An 18,904-nucleotide genomic window follows, 5' to 3' on the forward strand; every position below is an offset into this window, starting at 1 on the left:
AACTGGATGCAGGATAATGATGATACCTGTATCAGGTGATCCACTGATGGCCAGAACTCCCCACTCTGTGATGCTGTCAGGTACAGCATTGGCCACATTCATCGTTGCCAACCTGTGGATCCAGTTTATGTCTGTGTTATCATTACAATCCGAACAAAACCACTTCTACTTATGTCTGGCTCTTGAATGACAAGACACATGGCCTGGTTTGGACATGGTCTGGTTTAGACATGGTCTGGTTTGGACATGGTCTGGTTTGAACATGGTCTGGTTTGGACATGGTCTGGTTTGGACATGGTCTGGTTTGGAAGCAACCACAACTGTGTTTTAGTGTAATTGGGTTTCTTTTCTGTACAAGATTTTTAGTTTTTGTTTATGTGGATAAACATGTGCTGCCTTGTATTACCAAGGCCTTATTCTAACACATCCCTGCTTCATTTTAAAATAAATCAATGAAATACTTTTAAATTGGAAATGTTCACAAATATCCGCTAAATTCTACACACTGGATCCTGGAGTCATTGATAAAAGCTGAAGTAGTTACATATTTTATCATTTTTTCACTGTAACATTCTAACTGTTAGGATGTCATAACATATGTTCATATAAATCAAAGGTACAAAGCACACCTTCCTATGAAACCTTAATTTTGAAATAATCACAGGAAATGAAATATGTAAATGAGGTTTGTGTTTGTCCAAATATCTGTTCATTTATTTTAATCTTTATATTGTGAATAATATTAGTATTATTATCACATATTGTTATTATTAACAGGTGGAGTGCTGGTCTTTTACACTCTCACATTCACACCAGTTAACCTGTGCATGTTTTTGGACTTTGGGAGGAACCCCACACACGGTCAGATCGAGTCATTTTGCTGTAAGGCAACAGTGGCAGCCGCTGCCACGCCATGTGGCCCCAGTACAGTCCACCTCTGCATACACGACTGCCTCGTTTTTGCATGACCTCTCTGTTTTGACCTCAGACGTGGATGTTTTGTTTGTTCCACACACAGCTCATGTTTCTGTTTGTAATTCCTGCATTATTATGTTTCACATGTAAACTTTGCTACATTTTCATTATCTCTGGTAAAACCACTCCTCTAGTCCACTCACCCGTCTCCCTCTGCAGTAGTGGGCAGGTTCAAAGTCGTCCACAGCCAGGACTCATAGAACCTTTTGCGCAGATACACCTCTGTTTCATCCATGTACTCCCACTCTTCCTCCTCCTCCTCTTCCTCCTCCTCTACCATTCCTGCTTCTTCCTCTGCTTTGGCGGCATGTAGGACGGGCCTGTGCGCCGTTGGTAAATATTGTTTTGGAGGTGGTGGTCGATGTATAGGCCGTATAGGCATTGAATACATAACTCTACCCTCTATGTGAACAGAACACATTTATATAGAATTAGTCATTGTTAAACATAAAGAACAAAGTGTAACACATTTAGGCTGAAACAATGAAACAATTCCTAAAAACTATGGAATTAATCTTCATCTATTTTGATAACTGAGGTTTGTTTAACACAAATAACTTGTGACAGGAAACTGAACAGCGATCACCATTTTTCATCATCTTCTGAAATAAAAACCAGTTAAAGTAATCACATGTGACTAATCTCAGTTTAGGAATGATCACACGTGTATTCACAGGGCTGAGCACCATCTGTACCCAATGCTACCTTTTTCGGTATAGTCTGCTGTTATTGTAGTAACATACATCGAGTAATCAGCATTGTGCATGTTGCTGATCTCTTTCGCTCTAAGATCAAATAGCATTCTCTTCTCTTAGATGCAACTCATGGTACTGACTGATTTAACATGAATCAGTACTGACATAATTCAGTTTGATTGGTCAGAGAGTGTGTGTGTGTGTGAGTCCCGAGCGTGACGTCCGACAGAAGACACAAACACTGCAGAACTGTAGATCAGTTAAAAAAGACTTCAAAATCCTGAAAACTCGCGTTAATCTCCAACATTTAGCAAGGACAATTCTAAAATATCAATATTTAACAGAAGAGTCTGGTATATCTAGTGTCAGCACTTTTGAAAGCCAGCGTTTGTGAGTGAAAATACAACCATATTTTATTCCAGTGACTGTGTCAGGCGGAGTCAGTAAAAACAACAACAAAAGAGGTTGATTTGAGACTGTCTTATCAATTGCCTGGAACATCTTTATTTCTTTACTTTCAACTACGATCTTCTATGAAAGTATATGGAGTGTCATGGAGTTCACCTATTACTACCCACCCTTTGCACTCAACTCTGTACAATAGAGGACGAAAAAGAGGTTTGGTTTCTCGAATATATTCATTTTTCCGGGATTCTTCTTATAAAACCCTCCCTATCTCATATGTATGGTCTAGTGAACTGAAGCAGAGGTGATTTACTGGACTGGGAAAAGATTTGGTCCTCGATTGTCTGTGCTTCTAAAAACCCGGATCATCAACAGATCCATTTCAATTACATCCACAGAACTTACCTCACGCCAAGAAGAAACTTTCTCATGAAACGTGTAACATCTGCACCCTGTGCTCAGATGGACTTATAGGCTCATATATGCGTATGCACTGGGAGTGCAAAGACGTGAAGCTTTTGTGGGGTGAGGTCTGTACTACACTATCTATTGTACTGGATGTCATTGTACCATGTTCTCCCAATGTGCTACTATTGAATGATACCACCTCACTAAAGCTGACATGTTTGGAAAAACGTACCCTCCTAACGGGCATCACTGCTGCCAAAAAGATGCTGGCTTTACGCTGGAAACCTCCACATACAGTTACTAAGGCCCAATGGATTAATACATACATTGACATAATAAACATGGAGTTATCAGTGGCAACGATGCACGGTGCTAAAGCTGATACTATCTTAGCATGGCAAAAGATGGCAGATAAATTGCATTACATTTTTTGTTTAAATGCGGTCTTTCATTTCCTGCTTGAGTTTTATGGAGATCCAGAGGAAGGGAGGTCGCCACCAGTTCCCTAATATTTCAATTTTTTACATTTTTTTAAATTATTATTATTATTTTTTATTTTTTAATTACTGTCCTTTTTTCTGATTTCCTTTAGTTTCGATTATACCTGTACTGTTTTTGGACTGATTTACTTCTTTATATGTAAAAACAATAAAAGAATTTTTCACAAAAAACAAACAAAAACAAAAGAGGGAAATAATTGATTTAAAGAGAAAAAAGTATTTGGTAAAGCACTTACCACCAAAGCGGTTCCCCCCATATGGCATGATCTCTAATCTGGGAAAGAGAACACTGCGGGTGGGTAGGGCTGTGGTTGTGGGCGGGGTTGTGGTCGTAGGAGGGGGCGTGGTGGGAATTTCAGTGTTAAACTCCTGGTCCCTGTAAGTGGAGCAGCAGTAGCGGAAAGCGCGGATGCACTCCCATCCCTCAGTGATGTAGAAAGAGCGTCGTGTACAGGAGTACGGCATGGGCACCTCCCTCAGGCCGTCCTTACAACAGCGACGCTGCAGTTTCTCCTTGTAGTGACTCTCTGGAAACAGGAAAGAGGTTCAGTTTTCACATTTCAAGCTGAAATAGACAGATTTGGTGAGCAAGCTGATTCTGCCATACTGAGTGTATAGATTTGACACCATTGAATTGGTTCCCTTTAAGTCTTGTTTTCATTGTCTCACAGGTCACTGTTTTCACAAAAAAAAGTTGTTTTGTACACTACTTACATATATTAACTTCTTTTCATGATTAAAAACCTCCTAATCGCTGCAAACGAGCCGATCAAAATATCTCCTCACTGACGCTCTCGTCAGCCGCGCTGTTTTCAGACCAAAACCACACCTCCAGAATGTGGACTGTGTTGTGATTGGCCAGCCAACGAGAGCTTTCCCACTGTCCTGTGATTGGCCAGGTACCTGGAAGTGACGTAATAGAGTGGCTGAACTGTTTGTTCTGAAACTTTAGGGTTTCATAAACGAGGTCATGGCGCAGATATACACACAAACGCAGCGTTAATTGGAGCTTCCGGTCTATGTGGCCTTTAATATATGTAAGTAGACCTCCATAACTAACATATACGTGACCATGAAAACAAGTTAATATATGTAAGTAGACCTCCATAACTAACATATACGTGACCATGAAAACAAGTTAATATATGTAAGTAGACCTCCATAACTAACATATACGTGACCATGAAAACAAGTTAATATATGTAAGTAGACCTCCATAACTAACATATATGTGACCATGAAAACAAGTTAATATATGTAAGTAGACCTCCATAACTAACATATACGTGACCATGAAAACAAGTTAATATATGTAAGTAGACCTCCATAACTCACATATATGTGACCATGAAAACAAGTTAATATATGTAAGTAGACCTCCATAACTAACATATACGTGACCATGAAAACAAGTTAATATATGTAAGTAGACCTCCATAACTAACATATACGTGACCATGAAAACAAGTTAATATATGTAAGTAGACCTCCATAACTAACATATATATGTGACCATGAAAACAAGTTAATATATGTAAGTAGACCTCCATAACTAACATATACGTGACCATGAAAACAAGTTAATATATGTAAGTAGACCTCCATAACTAACATATATATGTGACCATGAAAACAAGTTAATATATGTAAGTAGACCTCCATAACTAACATATACGTGACCATGAAAACAAGTTAATATATGTAAGTAGACCTCCATAACTAACATATACGTGACCATGAAAACAAGTTAATATATGTAAGTAGACCTCCATAACTAACATATACGTGACCATGAAAACAAGTTAATATATGTAAGTAGACCTCCATAACTAACATATACGTGACCATGAAGACAAGTTAATATATGTAAGTAGACCTCCATAACTAACATATACGTGACCATGAAGACAAGTTAATATATGTAAGTAGACCTCCATAACTAACATATACGTGACCATGAAAACAAGTTAATATATGTAAGTAGACCTCTATAACTAACATATACGTGACCATGAAGACAAGTTAATATATGTAAGTAGACCTCCATAACTAACATATACGTGACCATGAAGACAAGTTAATATATGTAAGTAGACCTCCATAACTAACATATACGTGACCATGAAAACAAGTTAATATATGTAAGTAGACCTCCATAACTAACATATATATGTGACCATGAAAACAAGTTAATATATGTAAGTAGACCTCCATAACTAACATATACGTGACCATGAAAACAAGTTAATATATGTAAGTAGACCTCCATAACTAACATATACGTGACCATGAAAACAAGTTAATATATGTAAGTAGACCTCCATAACTAACATATACGTGACCATGAAGACAAGTTAATATATGTAAGTAGACCTCCATAACTAACATATACGTGACCATGAAGACAAGTTAATATATGTAAGTAGACCTCCATAACTAACATATACGTGACCATGAAGACAAGTTAATACATGTAAGTAGACCTCCATAACTAACATATACGTGACCATGAAGACAAGTTAATACATGTAAGTAGACCTCCATAACTAACATATACGTGACCATGAAAACAAGTTAATACATGTAAGTAGACCTCCATAACTAACATATACGTGACCATGAAAACAAGTTAATACATGTAAGTAGACCTCCATAACTAACATATACGTGACCATGAAAACAAGTTAATACATGTAAGTAGACCTCCATAACTCACATATACGTGACCATGAAAACAAGTTAATACATGTAAGTAGACCTCCATAACTAACATATACGTGACCATGAAAACAAGTTAATATATGTAAGTAGACCTCCATAACTAACATATACGTGACCATGAAAACAAGTTAATATATGTAAGTAGACCTCCATAACTAACATATACGTGACCATGAAAACAAGTTAATATATGTAAGTAGACCTCCATAACTAACATATATATGTGACCATGAAAACAAGTTAATATATGTAAGTAGACCTCCATAACTAACATATACGTGACCATGAAAACAAGTTAATATATGTAAGTAGACCTCCATAACTAACATATACGTGACCATGAAAACAAGTTAATATATGTAAGTAGACCTCCATAACTAACATATACGTGACCATGAAGACAAGTTAATATATGTAAGTAGACCTCCATAACTAACATATACGTGACCATGAAGACAAGTTAATATATGTAAGTAGACCTCCATAACTCACATATACGTGACCATGAAGACAAGTTAATATATGTAAGTAGACCTCCATAACTAACATATACGTGACCATGAAGACAAGTTAATATATGTAAGTAGACCTCCATGACTAACATATACGTGACCATGAAGACAAGTTAATATATGTAAGTAGACCTCCATGACTAACATATACGTGACCATGAAAACAAGTTAATATATGTAAGTAGACCTCCATGACTAACATATACGTGACCATGAAAACAAGTTAATATATGTAAGTAGACCTCCATAACTAACATATATGTGACCATGAAAACAAGTTAATATATGTAAGTAGACCTCCATAACTAACATATATGTGACCATGAAAACAAGTTAATATATGTAAGTAGACCTCCATGACTAACATATACGTGACCATGAAAACAAGTTAATATATGTAAGTAGACCTCCATGACTAACATATACGTGACCATGAAAACAAGTTAATATACGTAAGTAGACCTCCATGACTAACATATACGTGACCATGAAAACAAGTTAATATACGTAAGTAGACCTCCATAACTAACATATACGTGACCATGAAAACAAGTTAATATACGTAAGTAGACCTCCATAACTAACATATACGTGACCATGAAGACAAGTTAATATACGTAAGTAGACCTCCATAACTAACATATACGTGACCATGAAGACAAGTTAATATACGTAAGTAGACCTCCATAACTAACATATACGTGACCATGAAGACAAGTTAATAAATGTAAGTAGACCTCCATAACTAACATATACGTGACCATGAAGACAAGTTAATATATGTAAGTAGACCTCCATAACTAACATATACGTGACCATGAAGACAAGTTAATATATGTAAGTAGACCTCCATAAATCACATATACGTGACCATGAAGACAAGTTAATAAATGTAAGTAGACCTCCATAACTAACATATACGTGACCATGAAGACAAGTTAATATATGTAAGTAGACCTCCATAAATCACATATACGTGACCATGAAGACAAGTTAATATATGTAAGTAGACCTCCATAACTAACATATACGTGACCATGAAGACAAGTTAATATATGTTAGTAGACCTCCATAACTAACATATACGTGACCATGAAGACAAGTTAATATATGTAAGTAGACCTCCATAACTAACATATACGTGACCATGAAAACAAGTTAATATATGTAAGTAGACCTCCATAACTCACATATACGTGACCATGAAAACAAGTTAATATATGTAAGTAGACCTCCATAACTCACATATACGTGACCATGAAAACAAGTTAATATATGTAAGTAGACCTCCATAACTAACATATACGTGACCATGAAAACAAGTTAATATATGTAAGTAGACCTCCATAACTAACATATACGTGACCATGAAAACAAGTTAATAAATGTAAGTAGACCTCCATGACTAACATATACGTGACCATGAAAACAAGTTAATATATGTAAGTAGACCTCCATGACTAACATATACGTGACCATGAAGACAAGTTAATATATGTAAGTAGACCTCCATGACTAACATATACGTGACCATGAAAACAAGTTAATATATGTAAGTAGACCTCCATAACTCACATATACGTGACCATGAAGACAAGTTAATATATGTAAGTAGACCTCCATGACTAACATATACGTGACCATGAAAACAAGTTAATATATGTAAGTAGACCTCCATGACTAACATATACGTGACCATGAAAACAAGTTAATATATGTAAGTAGACCTCCATGACTAACATATACGTGACCGTGAAAACAAGTTAATATATGTAAGTAGACCTCCATGACTAACATATACGTGACCGTGAAAACAAGTTAATATATGTAAGTAGACCTCCATAACTAACATATACGTGACCGTGAAAACAAGTTAATATATGTAAGTAGACCTCCATAACTAACATATACGTGACCATGAAAACAAGTTAATATATGTAAGTAGACCTCCATAACTAACATATATGTGCGAAACGAGCATTCGATGTCATCTTTAAATTTGGATTATGTGATTATAAAGAATACATCTCGATGAAGAAATTCCAAAACAACACTTCAAATATTATATAATGGGTTCATATAATTATGCTCTATATGCTCACCTGTCTGTCGACTGTTTACATCCCAGTTAATGGGATCATATAGATAAGGACTGTTCTACACAGATATGTGTAAACTCACATGACTTATTGTAACTACATGTCTACAGGCATGATTGTGTTGAAACCGCATGATGGTGTTTTGGTGTGAATGAGGAAATAAAGGTGACAACCACAGTCTGGCTGGAAGGCCTATTTAACCGCCTGCAGGTACTTCATTTACAACGTCAGTCAACAAGTTATCTAAGGATTGAATGGTCTCAGTCGCTAGTTTCAGCTCTTCTTTTATAAATCATGATGTCAGTCTTTTAAATGATGTTCCTGTTTAGAGAAAATAGATTAGTACAACACATGTGATTTCTGTGAATTTCCGGTTTCATAAACTGGGACTTTGTTTTGTAACCAGAAGACTTTAGGCACAAAAAACACCTGGTTCAGGTAAGAACGACCACCACTAACCCTGGCCTGACCGTCACAAATTCAATCCAATTTAAAAAAATGTTTCAGTACTTTTTACAATGGCCGAGAATTAAGAGAAATCACAACAACATTAACTTCTACTGGAAGAGACAGGACGAACAAGCCGGTACTTCCCATCACTCATGATCATATTATTAGGAACAATAACTTGTTAAAAGTAGATTTATAACTCCAGATTCTTTCACTCTAATTCATGTGTTCATCACATTCATCAGTAACTTTATGAACAGATAGAGACCATAAGACATCAGTGGTAAAGTGAGCACATCAGTCTCCTCTCCTCAATCAATCCACACAGCAGCTGATTAACACATTGATAATAAGGTTGAAAATAAATGCTAATGAGTGAAGAATAAATAACTAAAACCTGTTTTGTCGAAATAATTTAAATAAAATGTAAAAGTAACCCATCATTGCCTTCATTTATTCACATTTCTCAGAAAGTTTTCACATCGTACGGTTCCCTGACAGTAGCCATTTCTGTGACGTCACTCTGGGAAATAAGATGTTTCTGGGCTTTTTATGGCCTTTAGGAAGGTTTTACAATTATGAAACTCCATGAATTAAAAATATAGAATATAAAGATCTATACATGTCTGTGTCCATGTCTCCAGGTGTCCTGTGGACACTTTTACACGCGTCTCTTTCACTATTGTGCTCAATGGGAATATTTATTTTTGGTCCGCATGAGTATTTTTTGTTGCAGTACCACAAGTGGCCACCATGACAATATTGTCTTCAAGGCAGAGGGGGCGGAGCTCTATCCAATTGTTATAATACATTCATGTGAACTTCCGACAAGAAGGTTGTTGTGGTTTCTCTTAATGTTGTTGTGATTTCTCTTAATGTTGTTGTGGTTTCTCTTGTTGTTGTTGTGATTTCTCTTAATGTTGTTGTGGTTTCTCTTGTTGTTGTTGTGATTTCTCTTAATGTTGTTTTGGTTTCTCTTAATGTTGTCATTGTGGTTTTTCTTAATTAATGTTGTTGTGATTTCTCTTAATGTCATTGTGATTTCTCTTAATGTTGTTGTGATTTCTCTTAATGTTGTTGTGATTTATCTTAATGTTGTTGTGGTTTCTCTTAATGTTGTTGTGGTTTCTCTTGTTGTTGTTGTGATTTCTCTTAATGTCGTTGTGATTTCTCTTAATGTCATTGTGATTTCTCTTAATGTCGTTGTGGTTTCTCTTGTTGTGATTGGCACTTCTCGGCCACCGTGTCTTTTTGTTCAGGTGTGTTTATATAGTTGGTGAAAAGTATAAAAATGCCTCACAAAGCTCTAAAGTTGAAGCGTAAAATAGAAGAAAAGAGATAAAACAAGATGAACACGATTCACATGACAAGCTCAGTAACAAGTATCACAAACATGATATCATGTTACAGACGCTGATGTCCAGACTGAGGACACTGAGGACACTCACCCAGCTGCGCTTTACGCTGCACCAGGTCAGCAGAGCGCCTTCTCCTGGCACTGCCTGGACACTGCAAGTCTAAGGAGAGGAGAGGGAAGGACGATCAGGCATTTTCATACACAGACATTCGAATTATGATTGACAGCGATCCATAATCAGTATAGAAATATTGGCATATGATAATGATCAGCAAGTGTGGTGCGGTGTAAATCAGACGCAGGCTGTTTTGTATTTTGTTTTCATGTGTCCTGTTCAGCACTTTCCAACGGTTTTAAAAGGTCCTATTTAATGAACTGTATTATTATTATTAGTCGTACTAGTAATAAGTGTAGAGATGTAAACATGTTTACACCAGTGTTTGGTACTTTTGCTCCTCTATAGAAGGTTACCTTGTCTGGTTTGGGTTTTGAACCCAGCGCTGGAGGAAACAAGAAGTCCGGCATCTTTGAACACTGCTGTGGCGTCTCTGCCTCCCCCATGGGTGCAGCCAATATCTCCACGCTCAACCACACTCCATATCTGCAGCAGGTTTGATAAAAAAAATGTTTTTAAAGGTAATTCAAGCAATTATTAATTGCTTTATTTTATTATTGTTGACGTTAAACATTGAAAAGCTAAGATGATCATGAGTTTTGAGCAAGCGCGCACCTTCCTCTGTGTGAGCCGTTCCTTGTTGAGCAGATAGACAGCGTTGTCCACGGCCACCAGGCTGACGTTTGCACCAGGGTCACCTCTGACCTGAAAATTGAAGCTCTTCCCAGGTGTGTAGTCTCGGCGTATTCCGTCCACTGGCCCAACTGTCAGCTACCACACCGAACAAAATAAAAAAAACATTGACACACAGAATACGTGAGAGAGTGTAACCAGTGCAAATGAAGAAAATATACTTTAGTAAACATTCTAAAATAAAACTAGAAATGAAGCATTGTTTCATTTTTATTTTAGGGAAGATTTAGTACAACGAACAAACGATTTTACTACATTTGCTAAAAACACTAGTCGTACTTTTAACCATGATATCACAAAGCTGGTCTACCTGTCTGTTTGTCTTCCTACATACACTGTAAGACCATTTTCACATCAGACACAAAAAAGAGGGAAAAAAACACCAATTACATAAGGTTAGGAACAATTTAGCTCCTAACCCTATTAGCCCAGAAGATATTTTAACTTTAGTTAAAAATTAAAATATCTACTGCTGCTGTCCCAGGTGTCAGTAACACAGCTTTATGTTCATCATTACGAGGTTGTGAACTCTTCTCACATAAAATAAACTGTGCCTACAACATTTAGAGTTGTTCGGGATGTTTTGGGAGGACAAAGAAATGACCTGAAATAAGATTTTCCTGCAACAACTTTTTTTAAAATAGCAAAGAAAAAGATTTTTTAGGGAAAGTCACATTTCTGTGTGGATAAGGCCTCAGTACAGCAGTGTTTTTTTCACATCTGTGGCTATATTTCTATGCTACACACAAAGTGACAAGTTTTACATGACAACTGAGCAGGCAAAGTGAAAGAAGCACACAGAAAGAGAGACAGAAGCAGTGAGAGACTAAAGAGAGTCTACATCCTGCAACGTCAGCTTCCTCCAGATACCTCTTCAGCTGCAGCTGACCATAACTCAGTACATTATTAAAGGCCCTGGGCTGTGTAAGAAGTAAGTACCTTCAATTTACTCACCAAGTCTCTCGTCTATATCAACAGCAGTATGAAGCACAACTATTGCTAGGGATGCAGAGACTTACTATCACTGCACAACTTCTTTTAAAAAAAACATACTGTGTATATATACGTATATTGTTATACTTGAAATCTTTTAATTTTAATAGTTTATATTTAGAGAATGTTTGTTATGCACCAACAACACCAGAACAAATTCCTTGTATGTGTAAAATCGTACTTGGCAATAAAGCTTTTTCTGATTCTGATTCTGACTTATCCAGCCACTGAGCAACTTTTACAAACTCACCCCTCCAACACAGGAGTCTGCCACATCCACCCAGATAGAGTCTGACACCACCTCTTCACGCCTCACCCAGGGGATGGTGTAGAAAGCCACAAAACGAAAGGATGGCATCATCTCCGGAGTGATTGTCAGTCCGATGCTGGTTAACAACTGACCAGTCACATCAACACGCTCAGCAATTATAATTTTACCTTTGTTCAGCACCTAAGAAAAGGAGTTTTTGGAAGAAATGATTGATTTACTTTATAGTTCCATTGTTTAAAGTGTGTTTGAATGAGGTAGGCACATGTGGGAAGCAGCTTCACACACGGACACTTTCTGAACACATGGCTGGCAGCAAAGACAAACAACACAGTAAAACAAAAATCTGAAGGTTATGAATATAAACAATGTTCCCTGAGGGAGGGAAACAAGGTATAACAAATCAGTACAGGGAATCTAAACTGATTAAGGAGTCACTGACATCACGGTCACTGCTGAAAGCACCGATGACGTCATGTGCAGTTGCATCCAAACAATAAGACGTCTTAATAAAACCCCTTTTAAAAACAGTCCAAGATGCGTATATCATCTCAAGCTGGGAGAATCTACACTGTCAGCTGGGGAGTGCAGGTTTGCTGGTCGCCGTGTTGGCCTTAGGTGCAAGGTCCATCCTCTCCGTCAGCTTCAGCGTCCTCCTCTGCAAAACCCCCGAGGCAGCTAGAGACAACTTGTCGTTAGAAAGCACACGGAGTGGTACGTTATTCACGGTAAAGTTAGCCGGGGTTTTCTCCATGCTCATATACACTTCATCCATTTGGTCCTCTCACTAATGTCCGGCTCTGCTCTCATAGTCGAACCCATCAGATTCCAACTCTGTGGCTAGTTAGCAAGCTAAATCACAGAAACAAGCCTTGATAGCGACACCCTGAGTAGGGAGCAAGCTACTTGGTGACGGAGATGAGACTGTGCAGGATAATTTATAGTCCCAGGGGAAGGTGGGTCTTGAGTTTTACTCCTCATATCAATCAGCTGGCAAAAAGGTTGAAACTGAAACTGGGTTTTTATTTCAGGATTAAATCCTGCCTTTGTTTTCAATCTAAAAAGAGGCTGGCTGCTGCCACTTTTATGTTGGTCTTGGACTATGGAGATGTTCTGTACATGCATTCCTCATCCCAGAGTCTACATGCCCTCAAGGATCACAACTGAATTGGGGAAAAAGGCTCCCTTTGCCTGGTATGAACTCCAAAAAGATTTAAAACTTAAAGGCTTGGTCTAACTGGATGTTTTTTGGAGAATGCTGGACGACTTGGAGGCAGACAAATCTGTATATAAATGTGACCAGCCATGGAAAAAACATTTTTAGTTATTCACAGATTCTGAAAGTGTGATTTCTAAGCTTTTCATCAATGTCTAACACATGGAAATCTGAAAAAGATGTGGCCATTTGAATGTAGGCACTCCTCAAACAGCTTTAGGGAGAACTTTAGCCTCAAAGATTTACACATTACATTACATTACATGTCATTTAGCAGACACTTTTATCCAAAGCAACTTACAAAAAGTGCATTTCAACATTTGGGTACAACGGGAAAAACAAATGGACACTCTTTTTAACGTTAAAAAAGAATAAGGAGCGACTCATGCATGAGTAGTCATGCCGTCAGGGAAATGGGCATACCAAACCAGTAACCCTTGCTAGTACCACCCCACCTGTTCACACCAACTTGGCTGTAGTCCCTCTGCCTGTTAACAGGCAGGGTACTGGATGTGTTACCAGCCCTCCTCTGCAGCCTTGATGACCTGACCATGGACCTTATGTCAGTTTCACCTGACCACCAACCGTCACTAGTACACCAAGACTTCGCACTACTCCCGTCGACTTCAGCATGGGACAAGGGAGCACTGTGCCCACTAGCAACTCTGGTGCATACACTACGGGGGAGGATAGATCTCAGCGAAAGATCACACCAATAAGTTGGCCTAAGTTCTCCGGGAACGGGAGGGACTATTGGTGCTGGAAGGCTGATTGGGTATCCAGGCGCAAGCGGATCCAACGGGGTCCTTAAAAGTGGAGCAGAAGAAACTGAAGGGACAAGTGACAGGATGTACAGGAAGTCAGTGTCAAGAAGGCAGAGGAGGACAGTGAACTCAGCAAGGAGCTGAGCTCTGAAAAGACCTACAGAAGACCTTGGTGCAAAGTCAAGAAAATCTCACTAAGCTTCAGTCTGACTTCTACGGGAAAGAGTCAGAAGTTTCTGTTCTGCGTCAAGATCTTGAGGCATCAGAAGAAAAGCTGAACTTAGCACAAGAGGAGTTGGCTGCTAACCACACCCATCAGACAGGTTTGGAGGCTCAGATCCAGGAACTGAAGACGAGCCGCAGCTCATTGGAGCAGGAGCTCACTAATCAAGAGCAGAAGCAGATAGACAAGATCCTAGCAGTGGAGAGGGCGATTTCAAGAGGTACATGTACGTGGAGAAGTGGTTTCACTTCATCGACAGCCAGGCAGTGCTGGTAGCCATCCAGAGAGAGAGCTACGGATTACAGACATTCTTCACGAACAGAGTCGGAGAGATCCAGAAGGCTGGGCCTGTAACTGATTGGTGGTGGGTCCCAGGTGAAGTCAACATTGCTGATCTAGTCACGAGGGGGTGCTCACCTGTATAACTAGATGAAAGCTTCCTAGTTCCTGTCTAGTCCAGTCGAAGATTGGCCCATGAAATCTGCTGCAGAAGTGGCAGCCGATGCTAGAGAGGCAGTGCGCAAACTCCAGAGAAAAGCCTTTACAGCAGTCCTCACCAGAGCTCGAGCAAAGAAGTTGTTAAACTCTGAAGGCCCAGTAGCCACAGATGGAGTTAGCAAGGCTCTCAGTTATGATATGGATATGAGACAAAATCGACCTCTGTTGAGACCAAGGAAAATGAGACACTGTGGGGAGCCGCACTCATAGACCAAGTGGGTCCTGTGGAGTAGTCGGTTATGCCCGAAGGGATGTGAAGAAGTGGTTAGCTCATATAGGGAGAGCACCTATTCCAGCAAAGTGGGGGCCAGTACTGAGAGTAACAGAACTCGAAACTGCATCCCAAGACCTGTGCCTGGCCGCCCAAAAGAGAGTCACGTTTCCTGTAACGACACTAAAATGCACTTACTTGTACATTGCAATTATGACTAGCACTTTATAGTTTAACTGACTTGAAGCATTACTTACTTCTAGCTCTTGTTTGTACCCAAATGTTGAAATGACCTTATTGTAAGTGGCTTTGGATAAAAGCGTCTGCTAAATGACATTAAATGTAATGTAATGTAAAATTGTAAATAACTTGAAAAATATACAGGAAGGGGTGTGGCTTATTCTGTTATCATTTCTTGTCCTTACACTAGTGTAGTCATATAGCCATCATCTGTTTTTGTTGTTTCTTTTCTCTTTGAAATAACAGTTTGCAGTTGCAGTAAATACCGTTTCATCATTGCATAGTCCATTTTAGTCAGGAGGCTACTTTTAGTTGTAATTTCAAATTTTTAGATTTTATATCCTGGCCATGCATACATTAATCGTTACATTTGTCTGTTTTAAAGATGTCAGCCCCCTACCCCCGTCCTCAAGGCCTCAAAATCTGCCACCAACGCCTACAACACACAATCATAACCCCCCGCCACCGACACCCCTCACCTACCCCTGCCCTTCCCGACAAAATCTCACTCTGGACTGACTTCAAAACTTGAGAGTCCTGATAAATTATTGTAGTAGTTTGAACAACATTTATCAATAACAGGTCCAGGGACCCCAAGTATTCTATGAAGAGGCCCCAGAGGGTTCCCAGAGAAAAATAAAATGCAATATGAATATAAATTTCATAAAAATTAAAAACAAGAAAGGTAATATACTTAAGAGTTAGAAGGATCAAAGATAAATACACATTTCTAATATCAAATAAAATAAAATACATTTAAGTGTCTCTGTGTTGGTGCAGATGGTTCAGTCCGTTACTGAATGAGCTGAATGATGATGAATAAATTATTAGCATCACAGTCAAAGATGTGTCATTCACACATTATTCAAGTACATCATGTTTTTATCGGTTAAATAAAATAATACAACATAAAGTTGTTATTTAATGTATCCTTATTGAAAAGTGTTACTGGCAGTTTTACAAAGCAAAACACACCTCAATTTTCAGTGAGAAGAGGCTAACAGCATCATAAAGCATCAACCATGCATAGACTTAAGCTCATGTAGATTTTATCCACTAAGTTTTTCCATGTGTCCCTGTTGGCAGCCATGTGTTTACTGAGAGTGGGCACCCATGTGTAAGGGTTCTCAACACAGGGGACACAGAGACTTTGTAAAAAAGACTGTAAAATATTGAATTATGCCTTGAATACTCATTTTCTTCTTTAAACATATGACTTGACTTTGCCTCTGTGTATTGTAAATAAAAGCCATTGTCTCACCAGGTAGGTGATGTGTTGTGTGGTGAAGCTTTTGCCTGTCTGCTCAGCAGTGACCACAGTCAGCTTCAGAGACAGTCTGTCTCCTACAGACACTGTGTCAGTCCCTGTGGAGATGTACAGGTAATTTTGCTGGCGCGGGTTAAAGGACATGTATGGAAGAATAGTGATCTGGGTTTTGGCCTGTTGATCTGGTCTCAGACCAGCCTGTGTAGTCTCAGCCTGAAAAACAGAATCAAACAAAAAAATTGTGTATTTACAATTAATAGCACTTTTACCATCTTGTCAACCATTTCATACATATTCATATATTACATCTACTGTATATAATACAACCAAGCTTCTGGTTAGAGGTTCTTCTGCTCCCCCTTCTGAGTCACTGTAGGTCAGTGTCAATGGAATTTCAATAATTTATTCAATGTCTATCATGGATGGATGGATGGATGTTAACTGACTAATTGTATACATGGATGGATGGATGTTAATTGACTAATATATACATGGATAGATGGATGTTAACTGACTAATTGTATACATGGATGGATGGATGTTAACTGACTAATTGTATACATGGATGGATGGATGTTAACTGACTAATTGTATACATGGATGGATGGATGTTAACTGACTAATTGTATACATGGATGGATGGATGTTAACTGACTAATTGTATACATGGACGGATGGATGTTAACTGACTAATTGTATACATGGATGGATGGATGTTAACTGACTAGTTGTATATATAGGTGGATGGTTAACTGACTAATTATATACATGTTTGGATGGTTAACTGACTTGTATGGATGGATGTTAACGGACTAATTGTGTATATGTATGGATGGATGGTTAACTGACTAATTGTATGTATGGATGGATGTTAACTGACTAATTGTATACATGGATGGATGAATGTATGGTTAACTGATGAATTGTATACATGGATGGATGGTTAACTGACTAATTGTATATATGGATGGATGAATGTATGGTTAACTGATGAATTGTATACATGGATGGATGGTTAACTGACTAATTGTATACATGGATGGATGAATGTATGGTTTACTGACTAATTGTATACATGGATGGATGGTTAACTGACTAATTGTATATATGGATGGATGAATGTATGGTTAACTGACTAATTGTATAAATGGATGGATGAATGTATGGTTAACTGACTAATTGTATAAATGGATGGTTAACTGACTAATTGTATACATTGATGGTTAACTGACTAATTGTATACATGGATGGTTAACTGACTAATTGTTTACATGGATGGATGAATGTATGGTTTACTGACTAATTGTATACATGGATGGATGGTTAACTGACTAATTGTATATATGGATGGATGAATGTATGGTTAACTGACTAATTGTATAAATGGATGGATGAATGTATGGTTAACTGACTAATTGTATAAATGGATGGTTAACTGACTAATTGTATACATTGATGGTTAACTGACTAATTGTATACATGGATGGTTAACTGACTAATTGTATACATTGATGGTTAACTGACTAATTGTATACATGGATGGTTAACTGACTAATTGTATACATGGATGGTTAACTGACTAATTGTATACATGGATGGTTAACTGACTAATTGTATACATTGATGGTTAACTGACTAATTGTATACATGGATGGTTAACTGACTAATTGTATATATGGATGGATGAATGTATGGTCAAAGGCCACATAGACCTGAAGCTCCAATTAACGCTGCGTTTGTGTTTGTGTGTATCTGCGTCATTACCTCGTTTATGAAACCCTAAAGTTTCAGAACAACAGTTCAGCCACTGCTGAGAAAATAGTGTTGTATTGTTTTCCTGGGCTCTGCGAAGCGGATCGGCACTTCCGTAGTTTGATGTCGTCATCAGAAATCCTCACCACTCCTCTCACCACCGCAGCGCCTCCTGGTGCGGGCACTAGTCCGGGCACATCTGGTTGTGTACATTCAACCGCAGAAGAAGAAGAACTACTCTCGTTGTAGCTGCTGAGATGCAGAGCATCCACCGTGCCAGAGGTGGAGCTGTGAATCTGAGAGCTGGCCTATCTATTACGTCACTTACAGGTACCTGGCCAATCACAGGACAGTGGGAAAGCTCTCGTTGGCTGGCCGATCACAACACAGTCCACGTTCTGGGGGTGTGGTTTTGGTCTGAAACAGCGCGGCTGACGAGAGCGTCAGTGAGGAGATATTTTGATTGGCTCGTTTGTCGCCTTTAACTGACTAATTGTATATATGGATGGTTAACTGACTAATTGTATTGCAGTCGCTTTGGA

At 38.3% G+C, this 18,904-nt stretch overlaps 1 protein-coding gene across 1 annotated transcript in view; it reads right to left on the reverse strand.

The window, feature by feature from the left end:
- LOC131467385 (complement C3-like) overlaps positions 1–18,904 on the reverse strand; it is a 68,332-nt gene that overhangs the window by 32,118 nt on the left and 17,310 nt on the right. Inside the window, exons 16-23 of the mRNA XM_058641251.1 lie at positions 16,605–16,823; positions 12,174–12,374; positions 10,853–11,008; positions 10,594–10,723; positions 10,214–10,282; positions 3,220–3,510; positions 1,119–1,377; positions 27–112 (exon numbers count right to left, since the gene is read on the reverse strand). Coding sequence (XP_058497234.1) covers positions 27–112; positions 1,119–1,377; positions 3,220–3,510; positions 10,214–10,282; positions 10,594–10,723; positions 10,853–11,008; positions 12,174–12,374; positions 16,605–16,823 — 1,411 coding nt within the window. The remainder of the gene's footprint in view (positions 1–26; positions 113–1,118; positions 1,378–3,219; positions 3,511–10,213; positions 10,283–10,593; positions 10,724–10,852; positions 11,009–12,173; positions 12,375–16,604; positions 16,824–18,904) is intronic.

The sequence above is a fragment of the Solea solea genome, chromosome 10 (genome assembly GCF_958295425.1).
Source record: "Solea solea chromosome 10, fSolSol10.1, whole genome shotgun sequence".
NCBI classification, from domain to species: Eukaryota; Metazoa; Chordata; class Actinopteri; order Pleuronectiformes; family Soleidae; genus Solea; species Solea solea.